This window comes from Kluyveromyces marxianus, chromosome 1, assembly GCF_001417885.1.
Source record: "Kluyveromyces marxianus DMKU3-1042 DNA, complete genome, chromosome 1".
Classification (NCBI taxonomy): Eukaryota; Fungi; Ascomycota; class Saccharomycetes; order Saccharomycetales; family Saccharomycetaceae; genus Kluyveromyces; species Kluyveromyces marxianus.
This window is the reverse complement of record NC_036025.1, coordinates 1,729,702-1,744,193: the sequence shown is the minus strand read 5'-3', so window position 1 is coordinate 1,744,193 and position 14,492 is coordinate 1,729,702. Positions and strand designations below refer to the sequence as shown.

The window sequence follows — 14,492 nt, the reverse complement described above, 5'->3', positions numbered from 1 at the left end:
ACAGCTTTCGTTGTTACCCGCACTTCATTTTTGTTGCACTTTGTCACCTCCACCAATCTTGCTCCCCTTGCCATCAAACTTCAACCCACATCCACTTCGTCAATCTATGTTTCCTTGTGTTACCCGGATGATATATGTCTCTGTCCCTCAACCGGCTTTATAACTCCACCCTCTATACCTCCCTCTCTCTGCCTCCCCCACTTTTCATTTTCACTTTCTTTTCATCACTTCTCACGTAACAAACAAACTTTCCCGTTACCCGCACATTGAAACTCGCCTTCCCAACTCGCTTCCTCTTGTCTCCCCTTGCCTCCAGATCTCATCTCATCTCAACCTTGCCTTCGAACTTTCTATTGTTACCCGGATATATATCTATATCACGTGTCTCCTCCCTCCTCCCATTCTATTTTTCTTTCTCGTCACTTCACACGGCACGAACTTAGGCTCCTCTCCCCAACTCATCTCTTCCCATCTCCATCGCCCTCCTCTCCTCTCCTCTCACCTTTTTTTCCCTCACATTTTACTCTCTTCTCATTTTCATTTTAATTTTCATTTTCAATTTTCACCAGTCTGGGAACACTCCTCAGTAATACACTCCCATCCCAAGGGACCACCCTTCTAAATTTTGCCCATTCGATGAAACACGAAACTTTTTAATCAACAAATGTTTTTTTTTCGCTGAATAACTTCCCTTCCAAAGGGTACCCTCTTCTAACTTCGAAAATTAGGCAACCAGAATGAAAACATGCTTTTCCACTGACCACTGAACAACACCTCTGGTCTATCCACTACATATGATTCATCAATTAGATTACTCCGAGACGTGAATACCCAGAACACTTTGGCTCCCCTTACTACCTCCCACCCAAATCACAATGACTGTTGCTGAACCAATCCCTCCAATCTCTGATTTAAAACCTGCCTCATCTACTACCTCATCTACTACCTCATCTACTACCTCACCCATTGCCAACTCCTCTTCGAAATCTCAACAGTACACATTTAGCTATTTGAATAAACCCAAGTCCCGCTTCACTTTGCCCACAGTCCAATCTCCTTGGGGCTACAAGGTCTGGCTAAGAGAGTTTTGTAAAGCATTGCGCAAGCAGGGCCTAGGCTATCTTCTACCTTTACGCGACGGAACCTTTTCACACGTTCCAGAAGATGATGAGAAGGACTACATAACAAGCATCCACTCTGCTTGCGTTCCTCCAGACAAATGCCCAAAATGGTTAAAATTGAGTCCTGAAGACGATGCCTCAATTGTTGACTGCTTCCTACAAGCTGTCAAAAAAATCAATGCAGAGGAATACCCAACAAATATCGTCGATGAGATGGCAGCTTTGTCACTACTGCCAGAAGAATCTCTCCAGAGCTTTTTGAAAAGAGCTAAGGATCTACAGAGAAGAGCATCAAACGCTAATTTCCCCGGTGTTGACCAAATACTCATCGACAAAACTCTGATAACTTTGCCTGAGACATACCACCGGGCTACCGTGACCTTTTACGATCAAAAGGATCGAAGCTTCAAAAGGTTCATGGAAATTCTCTCAGAAACTGAGACTAAGATCTCAGATGGAAAGGAGATAGACACCAATACAATTAAGAAAGAGGTGTTGAATCTCAAGGTTGACAAAGAGGAGAGAGATGTCCTGAAGAGAGAAGAGATAGATGTCCTGAAGAGAGAAGAGATAGATGCACTGAAGAAAGAAGAGGTAGATTCCCTCAAAAATAACGAGATAGATTCCCTCAAGAAAGAAGAGGTAGATTCCCTCAAGAAAAAGGAGATACAGACCTTCGCAAAAGAAGTTTCGAGGATATCCATGCCCGATGAGGAACCAATCCATGATTTCTTAGCCAGGATGGGAGATCTGTATGATAGGCTAGCGAGGGCAGATTTGCTCCAATTAGAATCCCAAATGGTAGCCAATATCCTCAGAGCACTACCTAAGAAATTCGAACTCATGGTTGCCACATTTCGTTTAGGATTCGACCAAGACTTCCCCAGCCTCGTCGCTTTGTTTTCGGACCCAGAAATTGCCACCAGACTCCTTGGCATTTAATAGCGGTTCCAGAATACAATCAATGCTAGTACTCACTTTTATAAAGATATATACCAAGAACGATAGAAATAGAAATTCTAGGCCCAATGGGAAACCCCCTCTCCCAGTTGCCTGACAAAACTTTACTTTGCAACCTTAACATGAATCTTTCTGAATAATGAGAATGAAAGTATCGTCTAACTCATCCATTAATAGATCAGATAAGATGTAATAAAACGTACCTTCTCCACCAGAAGTTACTCCTACATGGTTCCATCTTTCCTGCCTGGATACCAACTTTCCCTCTCTAAACATAAAAAAGTATATGCCTTTCGAGAGGGTAACATGGGTCCGTACCAACCACACAAAATATCCTGCTGTCATTTAATTTAAATCACGTGGACAACATTTACCAACACACCTTAACAGTCAAGCCTGACATCTAGTTAGTGCTACAACACAGTGTCAAACGACATAGTACTACAAGAACCCAAACTTTATGCTTAACTTGGCTCGTAAACCAGCACAAGCACTGCCTAATCAGACACAGTCCACCACCTTCTCCTATCTCCTAATTACTTACATCTATAAATCTTCTGATCTAGGTGTATGTCATCCCGTCTCTGATAGTTTCTCGTGGAGGCTCTCCTTAGGCCCTCCTTAGGCCCTCTTTGGGCCCGTTCCAACTTCTTTGTCTCCGCTCCTCTCCTCGGTCTAGGCTCTGAAAAAATTTTCCGCTTCTCTTCTCCCGTCACTTCAAAAAAACAATTATCAGAGCATTACAATAGGAGTTTTCGTTGACATTGAGATGACAGTAAGATACAGAGGAGGACAAGAACAAACCGGAAATTGGTTCCTTAGCACCATTGCCTCTACATTCTGCATCCCAAGAGATGCAACACTTAGTAGAGCGGCCACGAGAATTCCAAGCTAACAAGCAGTGTTAATCCGCCTTTAGTAATCTTTCTTCTCTGATGCGAGACAACGATTAATATTCCCTCTAAGGTCCAGTTTTGAGAAATTTACCAAAGACAAGGAAACAGTGACAGTGTTAACAGTAGTAAAAACAACACCAGTCACACTTACCATCTAACTGTACATGTTTGATACGCGTCACAGTATGCTCTAACTTCGGTAATCACTCTCACCCGACTCGGTTCTTGTTTTCACTGATCAGGGAACGAACGGTTGTTCTCACTCTGACTCTTCTTGCACACAATCATCAGTACAACTACTATACATTTATCTACACCTATACTTACCTCTGTAATGTTTTATCCTTGCTTGCTTAGCATTGCCTGGTCTACGCCTTATCTCTGCCCTATTCAACACATATGAAAAAGCATGACAATCATCGTTCGCTTTCCCTACTGGTGTGCTAGAGATTTCTGTAGAGATCGTAGTATACACACTGACCTCACATCTCTTCTCCGTGCGCCTGCGACCTTTTTTCCTTGGCTTCCCTTTTCGCTCACTCGACAAACTTGACACACTTTTTCATATAAAAAAGAGAGTATGTTCTTCCGATTTCGCCAGCGACACATTGATTATATCATCTCATGCCATTTAACACAACCAATATATCTATTGTATACGCAGAATATCTCGATATTCACCTAACCGGAAGCATCCCGACACACCAGTGGATAACCGGGTACAAAGTATCGGTCCTTTTCTAGTACCTTTTTTACAACACCGTTTCCAAACATTTACTATGTCCTCGCCCGTTTACAACGAAGGATACCTTTCCTCTGACATTGAGAAGCAAGACCCAGCAGAATCTCATGTCCAAGAGCTCGAAAAAGACCATTCGGTCTACACTACCACCACAGAGATCTCGAGACTCTCCTGGGTTAATCGCTTAGCCGTCAGAGTGAATGCTGAGACAAAGGGTATTGACCCTGTCACCGAAAATGAAAAGGATGACACCGACATTATGAATGCTGCAACAATGTGGTTCTCTAGCAACATGGTCATCTCCGCATTCTCCTTGGGTTGTCTCGGTATATCTGCATGTGGACTCAATTTCGGAACCTCCGTTCTAACCATCTTTTTCTTCACCCTTCTCGGTGTTATGCCTGTGGCCTTCTTTTCGGTGTTTGGGGTCGAGCTAGGCCTTAGACAGATGGTGTTGTCCCGGTTCCTTGTGGGAAACATCACCGCTAGACTCTTCTCTTTCATGAACGTCATAGCTTGTGTTGGATGGGTTTCCGTCAACACTATGGCGTCCGCGTCGCTCTTGCACATGGTAAACCCCAGTGGCCACAATTGTCCTCCATGGGCTGCCTGTTTGATCCTTATTATGTGCACCATTGTCGTCACATTCTTTGGGTACAGGTTCATTCACCTGTACGAGAAGTGGTCTTGGGTTCCGAATTTTGCTGTTTTTCTAGTGATAATTGCGTGCTTGGCCAAGTCTGGAAACTTCACGAACGGTCCTTGGGGTGGTGGATCCAATACTGCCGCTGGTGTACTCTCCTTTGGTAGCTCCATCTTTGGCTATGCTGCAGGATGGGCAACATACGCCGCCGATTACACCGTTTATATGCCAAGACAAACAAATAAGAAAAAGGTCTTCTTCAGCGTAGTGTTAGGCTTGGGATTACCATTGTTGTTCACCATGACACTGGCTTCTGCCGCCATGGCATGCACACAGACCAATAAGAGATGGGCGGAGTTATACGCTTCGCACTCGGTAGGTGGCTTATGCTATGCTATCTTGGTTGAAGATTCCCTCTGGGGCTTTGGGTCATTCTGCTGTGTGTTGCTAGCAATGTCCACTGTTGCAAACAACACGCCCAACATGTACTCTATTGCGTTGGGCACACAGGCAATGTGGGAGCCCCTTGCCAAGATTCCTCGTGTCTTCTGGACTTTTGTTGGCAATCTGGCTGCGCTAGCCATCTCCATCGGGGCCTACTACAAGTTCGAGTCATTCTTGAGCAAATTCATGGACTCCATCGGATACTATATTGGTATATACATTGCTATCTCTCTCTCAGAGCACTACATCTACAGACGCGGATTCACAGGTTACACTGTATCCGATTGGAACAGATGGGACAAGTTGCCAATTGGCTACGCTGGATGCGCAGCACTATTTATTGGAGCATTTGGCGTAGCGTTTGGCATGAGCCAATCTTACTGGAAAGGTGAAATTGGAAGGCATATTGGAAGTGGTGGAGCAGACATCGGTTTCGAATTAGGTGCCGGGTTTGCATTTATTGCATACAATATCTGCAGACCTCTTGAACTAAAATATAATGGTCGTTGATGTAACAGTATAGTAACTATTTTATATGCCGTAGTAAGCAGTGCTGTCATTGATTTCTTGTCACATGTGTGAATAAATGCTAAATGCCTCAAAAATTTCTTCATACGAAATAGTACTGTATGTCACGGGTCCTAGCAGTGCTAGTACACAAACATCAATTCTCACTCTAACATCTCGGCAGCTAATCTTTCCGAAGGCTAGGTCCTTTAGATTTCAAACTTGAGCCAGAGATTTTCAGTATGAACATTCCTCATTACAAAACAATTCAGAAGAACACAAAAAAATGAATTTAAAGGATATATAAGAAGTAAGTACATACTTCACTTACTTAAGAGAACAAAATATTCCAAACCACTGGAATGTTACAGAAGTCAGAGATCTAGCGTAGATTGATCAACTCTGTCAATGATGTTTTGAAGGTAAATCGACATATGTTTGCAAACTTATGCTTTAATGACTTCAAGAATCAAGAGACTAGTGTTTAAAAAACACTCACAAGAACGCTAATAATATTATCACTAGAGGAGAGATGAGTATCTTATTGGCTTTGTCTTCCAAACGCGTCTCAAATGTGGCGGTTTGTGAAGCTCCGGAGATCGAAGGCGTAAAAGTTGGGATGGATGGATTCAAAGATGGTTGAGGAGAAGTCGCCTTGGAAGTTGCAGAACTGACTGTTACTGGTTGACCAACACTGATCGACATTGTTTTACTTTGTTTCCCCTTTGTTTCAGTATCAATTATTCCACTCACCGCTCCGGATGTTTCCCCAACGGCATTCATCGTGGTTCCAAGAGGAGTGTTGATGTTTGCAGTACTACCTCTTTCTGGTACTGGACCGTCATCGTTTTTAGAAGTTGTTGGTCGATTAGAACTTGTTTTTTGAGATATTGGCAAGTTTGTCTCTGCCGTGGAATGGCCTATCACATTTCCGGAGGTAACAGATACCTTAACTAATGGCTTGGATGTTTCAGATTGAAGATTTTTATTACCATTTGAATCGGTACCATGGGAAGTAGTACTTGAAGTGTTACTGTATCCAAAACTGGAAGAGCACATCTCTGGAGTTTTAACGTAGAACGCCGTTTGAACAGTCTGTATACCGTTAGAACCAGTGGAAGTGAAGGCTCCTGTTGAGTAGGTGGTGGTGTAAGTGCCTGTCCATGGGATATTGATTTTCATGGCGTTTCCTGCCTCTCCGGTCTTGACATGAATAGCGGTCTGAACATTGGAAACACCATCAGCACTGCTACTACCTATACCGCCAGTGGGGTATGTTTGGATATAGTTGCTGATCCATGTACTTTTTTTGGTATTGGTGGTTCCAGTACTTGGTGTTTTCACATGGTACACTGCTTGGACAGTTATAATACCGTCAGTACCGGTGGCTGTAACTAGTTCAGTTGAGTAAGTGGTGGTATATGTTCCAGTCCATGGCGAAATAACCGTAGAGATACTTCCAATCTCTGAAGCATCAACACTGAAGGTGGGGTGGACAGTGGGAACACCATCGGCGCCTGTGGTAGCTATAATGTCGGTAGAATAAGCTTGTGTATCGTTACTTGTTGATGACAAATTATCGAATTTGGAAAGTTTAAGGGTAGGTGTTTGCACATGGTACACAGCTTGGAGAGTTATGATACCATCAATACCTGTGACAGTAACAAAGTCAGTCGAATATGTGGTGGTGTAAGTACCGGTCCATCCTGCATTGATTGTGGTTGCTGTTTCGACCTGAGGAGTCTCGACAAGGAAGTTGGTTCTGACAGTTGGTATGCCATCAGCACCAGTCTCTGTGGAAATATCAGTGGAGTAGGTGGTGGTGTAAGTACCCGTCCATGGTTTATTAACTGTAGTGGCTGTTTCAACCTGAGGAGTCTCTACAAGGAAGTTTGTCTTAACAGTTGGTATTCCGTCAGTACCAGTCTCCGTGGCAATATTAGTTGAATATGTGGTGGTGTAAGTACCGGTCCATCCCGCATTGATGGTAGTGGCTGTTTCAACCTGAGGAGTCTCGACAAGGAAGTTGGTTCTGACAGTTGGTATGCCATCAGCACCAGTCTCTGTGGAAATACCAGTGGAGTATGTGGTGGTGTAAGTACCGGTCCATCCTGCATTGATTGTGGTTGCTGTTTCAACCTGAGGAGTCTCGACAAGGAAGTTTGTCTTAACAGTTGGTATTCCATCAGCACCAGTCTCTGTGGAAATACCAGTGGAGTAGGTGGTGGTGTAAGTACCGGTCCATGGTTTATTAACTGTAGTGGCTGTTTCAACCTGAGGAGTCTCTACAAGGAAGTTCGTTTTGACAGTTGGTATGCCATCAGTACCAGTCTCCGTGGCAATATTAGTTGAATATGTGGTGGTGTATTTCCCAGTCCATGGAATAACTTTGGTCACAGCGGTCTCAATCTCAGGAGTCTCGACAAATAATGTTTCGAAAATGGTTTTAATACCGTCGGGTCCCGAAGTGGTTGTTAAACCAGTCGAATATGTGCTGGTAAAGGTCTCTGTCCAAGGGGTGTTAATTGTCGTGGCAAAGGTAATATCTGGTGCTCTCACGATAATGAGGTTCTCAGTTATTGGTAGATTATCAGAACCGGAGGTTGTAACAACGGTTGTTTGAGTGGTAGTTGACTGGAAAGTCCATGGTATTGTTGTTGTGGCTACAGGGGCAGGACACTCATCTCCATCGGGAGCCATAAATACATAATCATCGAAAGTCTGATGGATCACCCCATCTGGATCCTCGAAAGACATAAGAAGTTTACCGGTATCATACCTGTTAATATAGAGAATTCTTACCGGATAGTATAACCCTTCTAATAGATTAACTGTGGCACTATTTTTACTGTCAGGATATGTAAGGGTTAAATCAAATGGACCTGGGTTTGAAACAGTACTATTAATATGACAACATCCAAATGCTTTGCCAGCACCAATATTCATGTAAGTCACATCGTCAACATAATCTACATTGAATTTATAGTTACCAGACTTAGGGGGCAAAAAATAGCCAGTGAGCAACATAGTGAGATTACCCAAAGCTACCTGGGAATCGTAATTATAGTTTGGTGGTACATTACCAACTTGAACTTTACAACAACCGGGGGAACATGTGCTAGGGGAATAGTACGTTAAATTTGTTACACCATTGCTCCTACCAATTAATCCTCCACCAAGAGTCTCATAACCGCCGTGCTGGTATTCATCCGTTCGAAATACACTGTTTATAAGGTAGCAACCTGCTGAGTTCGGATTTGGAATCATAGGATAGTGGTAGTAAGACACAGTGAACCCTTTTGCGAGGGAACCCTGTGGAGGAATGCAACCTAGAATAGTTCCTGAATCAACAACCTGAGATACACCATTGACTAATGGAATAATACACATTAAAGTTAATTGTGTCAGATAAAAAAACCACATATTTGTTGTACCGGTTTTCCTCTCTTTGTCACACGTTCAAAAGTTCTTAACCCTTTGATAAATAATGAAATGCTAATATATGGAAGGATATTGGGAATTGTCTATTATGTTAATATATTCTACTGAAATATGATATTCTTACACTCTATTCTGAAAATGGTTGAAGAGTACAGAATGATATTCGACCATGATTTATACCATTGCCAGGCTATAATATATATTCAAAATGCCCATGGGTTTATAATAATCGAAGCATCTATGGCTGTTAAAAAAATCTCATCACTGCGGTACTTCAGTACTCTACTCTACCGTATAATTCCCAATGCATGGTCGAACATTTTGTTAGGACACTAACTTGCATAAAGAAGATGATTGGAAAATCTTCAAAACCCAGAGTACCCGAGTCGCGGAATTGACTACTTTTTATTGCATTGTCTCGGAATATCATGATAAACCGTTACTTTCAGTACATACAGTGTAACAATCCTATTTTACCGGCGGTTCTTTATATCGACAATGCATCCACGTAGAAACCCTGCATAATTTTTAACGCACAATGGTCGCTGCATTTTTACTTAGAGAAAAAGAAAAAGAAAATCGAACGGGAATGTTCGCGCGGGCGGAACCCTATTGAACATAAAGAACTGCAGGTGTACCTGGCAGACTAATTTACAAAATAGGAAATATGATCCTAGAGAAGTAACCGACGTTTTCGATTACATTAATTCTAGAAGGGTGGGGGATAATAACTCTTTCTCGTAAACACTCTAAAAATCTCCAAAGCTGGGAAGAAAGCCATGGAAATATCTCGTTTTTCTTCTCGTTCTCTGTATTCTCTTATTGGTTTCTTCTAGAGTGAAACCCAACAATCGTTTATTAATTGTTCCGGAACTGCTTTAAACTAGGTCTCGCATTTTTCAACTTCTGGTAGAGAATAGCTGATATACATATCGAAGTTTTAGCTTTTGATGAAGATAGGTTGCATTTTGGGAATGTATTCCAAGGTGAGAGCTTTATACTCAAAAAGAGTTAGGGTAATGTAACTGGCAAGCTAATTAAATTACCATAATACCATTCTTTATTATCTGTGTTATTCAGAGATTTAACTTAGAATTCAACTGATAAAACGGAATGTTTAGTAAGAATACCGTTCTTTATGGTTAGACTTTCTGTTATAACTTATATATATATATATATAACCATAAAGTAGTTAAAAAACGATACAAGTTCATCTGTTAGGGTATTTTTAGCCAAGATATGTATTCATATCGGTGACTCTAACAAATCGCACGAACAACAATCCTTCAGACTTTTCTATTGTGAGTCTACCCTATGAATCTTGGTCTCTTGACATCCAAACCAAGAGTTATATTAATTGATATCTGGTTTTTATGACATCCGATCACATGGTATTAGAAGAAAAAACAGAGGTTTGAAAATGCTTGATTTTAAAACAATATTTACGGTAATATTGTATAATACTGGTATGACGTGATTAGCGCAAGTGAATAGGAGATTTACTATTTTTATTTAATGCCTTTTCTTCAATTCACTACATAATATTCGTTGTTTGATTAGGTCATTGTCCCATTTTACACCACTCAGTAGCCTTTGCTCTGTTCTCTTTCAAAACCAGTAATAATTGTTTTAACCTGACAATGTAGATAGAACAAAAACAGAGCCCATTTAATAAAAGGGTACCTAATTCTAAAGATAAAATAATATGGAATGGATGTGACCAGAAAATATCCTACGGTGAACTTAGACAAAGGATCCACTATATTTCAAAGCAGGAAATTTCAGAAAGTATCCAGCGACCTCAATGGAATATATATATATATTACAGGGAAAGAAGAAAATATCAGGAGAGTTGTTAATGACTTGCCGAGCATTTTTTTGTGCCAAGCAGTACCAGTTTGTTTATTTATTTATTTCTTTAGATCGCGCAGCCTCTATGAATTTAGGTATGAAAAATCTTAACAGTTATCAGAAGCGGGAAGTCTGATATTTTCCTCGAGCGATATAATTATTTCTTTTTTTTCCATTATGAGAACCCTTTTTGATAGGCGCTGTGGAAGACAGAAAAAAAGAGGTTTTGTCCCGATGAATGATCAGATTGAAAAGCTCTTTTCGTACGACAAAATAGAATAAAAAACAGATCTGTTTTGTGTTATAAAAACGGCGAATGTTGATCCTGAACGTCCTACGCCGTTGTATATGGCGCCAGATATCATAGCAATTATAAATGCTAAGGCTAAAGCCTAGATATACTAGGATCAAGGCTACAGCAATTGAAAATTGAGTCCATTCCAAAAAGTATATGAGTAGAAGGTTTCTTCATCCAATTCCCAACTTGAATTGACAACTTACTTACTATTCAATTGTAAGTCAAGTCAGAAGAAGTAGAACATCACTAAATACTTACTTTTCTAGTGAATCCAACAATTCAATTGCCAATTTATTAATCCAACAACTTCAAGTTAAAATGACATCCAATGACATTATTTCTACTACGTCCCTACTGCCGACACTGAGGAATATCCAGTCCAACAAGAGTGATCACCAATTCAGAGAAATCTCAATTGTTGCACTTTAAAGAAATTAGTCTTGGTAGCAATCTAAAATAAGTCAGGAGTCATGTTTGGCATACGTTCCATTTTCTTGTTTATCTTATTTTCGTCCAATGTTGTTTGGCCATCGTCAGTAGCTACTAACTCGGAGGACATTCTTGCTGGACTCCGGCAGGTAAAGGCAAAAAGCATCGACCAGACTTCCTTTGAACCATCGACTGACCATAAGGTGTGGAAGAGGTGGTACGATTATATTGCCTTGAGAGAACACAAAACTGGTACTGTCTACTCTCATGAGGCTATAGGTATCGAGTGGCAACTGAATATTACATCTGCCTATTTTAACCGTGACTTATCATATTTTCCTACATTCGATGATATAGAATGCGCACTACAAATTTTATTCAATTCGAATGATTACAGGAGGATGCTTGCCTTCTGTATAAGGCTATACAATGACGACCGGTCTTATGTAGATGTTCGCATCCAAAGAGCTGAAACCCCATTATATAAAGACATCACCGAAATGAACTGCAACGTAGGATATAAAAGAAGGTTTCCTGAACGGTGTAATACCTTCAACGGTGGACATTTCCTTTCACTACGAGAGTATTTTTCAAATGATGACCAGACAAAATCTTCAGCAACTCAGAATTGAGTAAATGATGCAAAAGAGTGAATCGGAATTTGAGAGTTTTGGGTTAATTGTCTATGGGATATACCATTAATCACAGAGTGACAGTTATGATAATATCAAAAAAGGTATAAATCTACTTATTTTCCCAGTGGTTGATATGTAAGCGAGGAAAAAAAAGCAACTACTTTTGAGCGAAGTTAGATACAGTGCCCGAATTCTCGAGGGACCCTGTAGAAAATAAGATTGACCTCTGAATGAATACAGGGTCCTCTAGGGTGTTAGCTGTGAAGCCACTATAGAACAACAGCCGAGGTGCAGTGATGCATCAGGGTCAAGGAAGAACTTTTAGTGCTTATTAATTATTACTCGAAACTATATGTGTAATTGGTTTCTTCATCAGACCCCATGTGAAATGACCACTAACACCTGTTGGTCCAAATTAAGTTTTATATTGTGTAGAAGAAACCAACCGAATATATCACCAGCTACTTACTCATCTAGTGAATCGAACACTCATTATACATCACATCAATTAAGCAAAAAAAAAAAATCTAAGTGATATCATTTCTACTACCTTCACCCTCAAGGTTATTACTATAATAGTTAACTAATTCCTAATCCAACAACCATAATCTCACTCGCAAAAATGGAGGGTATGGGACGGTAGCTCCCTTACATCAACATCCAAATGTTTGTCAAAAAAAATGCCAAGAAGCACGTGGATACTTCATAATTTGTCACTGACAGTGCTTCGTTAACGTCACAGCAATGTTAAAATTAATTCCACCCGGTACAAAATTATGATTATTCACTTTAAAGCTTTCTCTCCTTATACACCCTACAGATATGTAATGTTTCTTTGAAATTGCAGCATACGAGAGGTCAAAAGTTAAAGATTAACCCACATGTCTTAATGATTACTTCAAATGTTCTCTTACAAGGTTCATAGGTGCATAAAGTCATATTTAATACATAAGGACAACATGAAAGAATTTGCAACACTTTTTTTACGTTGTTAAAGGAATTATTTCCCATTGCTAAGTCCTGCTAAGATGGTAGAAGATGAAACAAATACTTAAAGGACTGATGAAAAGTTTTTATCTATCAACTTTACTTTGTTTAGTGGCTGTTGTAGAAGGTGCCAGTTTTTACAACTATAGATTTGCTGAAAATGAGTACAGTAAAATTGGCGGCCAAGAGACTTTATTTCCTTATTTAGCTGGAGCCGCACCATACTTCCAATTTCCTAGTGATTATGGCATTTCTTTACGGATCCCGCAAGAATGTGAGTTAAAGCAAGTGCAATTGGTTGCAAGACATGGTGAAAGATTCCCCAGCAAATCTAAAGGCAAAGCTTTAATGAAAACTTACAAAAAACTCCAAAATTATACTGGAAATTTCAAGGGTTCTTTATCATTTTTGAATGACCATAATTATCAATGGTTTTTAGAAGATCCTTCACAGCTAGAACAAGAAGTCACTTTTGAGAACACATTAAATCCCCTAAACCCTTACACTGGTGAACAAGATGCCAAATCTCATGCACATAACTTTATTTCGCTGTATGGTGACTTATTGAGCAAGGAATCTAATATCGAATTATTTTCCTCCAATTCTAAACGTGTGCATGACACGGCTTTGTTCTTTGCTCAAGAACTAGCGAACGAGGTGAACTCAACTCACTTGAGTGTTATCAGCGAAGATCCTAAGTCCGGTGCAAATACCCTTACACCCAAAAGCTCGTGTTTAACGTACGATGAGGATGAAAATGCATCCTATGTATCCACTTACTCCGAAGAATATTTGGATCATATTGCGCAGAGGTTGAACAACGAAAATAAAAATATTGGCTTAAAATTGAACAAGACTGACGCAGCTAACTTATTCACTTGGTGTGCGTTTGAGATAAGTGTAAAAGGTTATAGCGAGGCCTGTAATATATTTACTAATGATGAACTTGTTCACTATGCTTATAATGATGATTTAAGCGAATACTATGAGAATGGGCCTGGTAATTCTTTAGGGAAGACTGTTGGGTCGGTGCTATTCAATGCATCCGTGGAATTATTAAAACAAAGTGAAAATTTGGATCAAAAAGTGTGGTTGAGTTTCACGCATGATACGGATATGATAAACTATTTGGCTGGAATAGGACTTTTTGACAATGGAAAAAAGATGAATGCCTCCTCAGTTTCCTTCCTTGAGCATGTTTACCATAGATCTTGGATGACACCAATGGGTGCAAGGCTTTATACTGAAAAGTTCCAATGCTCTAACGAAACGTACGTTAGATATACTTTAAATGATGCAGTTATCCCAATCGAATCATGTTCCTCGGGCCCTGGTTTTTCTTGTCCCGAACAAAACTTCTATGCTTATGCGGAAAAAAATCTCCAAGGTTTAGACTATGTTAAATCATGTAACATCAGTTCTTCGAGTAATCACACTTCTCTCAGCTTCTTTTGGGACTATAACACTGTTGGATACAACTCTTCTTTACTTGTAAAGTAGATACACTCTATCTTCACATCAAAAATTCAAATTTAAGT

The 14,492-nt window shown here is 40.2% G+C and overlaps 4 protein-coding genes across 4 annotated transcripts; 3 read left to right on the top strand and 1 right to left on the bottom strand.

Moving 5' to 3' along the window:
- Positions 1-875: 875 nt before the first annotated feature.
- Positions 876-2,063, top strand: KLMA_10837 (uncharacterized protein; the record flags this gene model as incomplete). Its single annotated transcript, XM_022822530.1, has 1 exon — positions 876-2,063. One exon carries the CDS (start codon positions 876-878, stop codon positions 2,061-2,063), a length of 1,188 nt encoding a protein of 395 aa, XP_022678473.1.
- A 1,693-nt stretch (positions 2,064-3,756) lies between these two features.
- FCY2 (cytosine permease) lies at positions 3,757-5,316 on the top strand (the record flags this gene model as incomplete). The annotated part of the gene is made up of 1 exon (XM_022822529.1): positions 3,757-5,316. The coding sequence occupies one exon, from the start codon at positions 3,757-3,759 to the stop codon at positions 5,314-5,316; it is 1,560 nt and encodes a 519-aa protein (XP_022674341.1).
- A 492-nt stretch (positions 5,317-5,808) lies between these two features.
- KLMA_10835 (flocculation protein FLO5) lies at positions 5,809-8,736 on the bottom strand (the record flags this gene model as incomplete). Its single annotated transcript, XM_022822528.1, has 1 exon — positions 5,809-8,736. One exon carries the CDS (start codon positions 8,734-8,736, stop codon positions 5,809-5,811), a length of 2,928 nt encoding a protein of 975 aa, XP_022674340.1.
- A 4,269-nt stretch (positions 8,737-13,005) lies between these two features.
- On the top strand, positions 13,006-14,454 carry PHO12 (histidine phosphatase family protein; the record flags this gene model as incomplete). The annotated part of the gene is made up of 1 exon (XM_022822527.1): positions 13,006-14,454. One exon carries the CDS (start codon positions 13,006-13,008, stop codon positions 14,452-14,454), a length of 1,449 nt encoding a protein of 482 aa, XP_022674339.1.
- Positions 14,455-14,492: the final 38 nt, after the last annotated feature.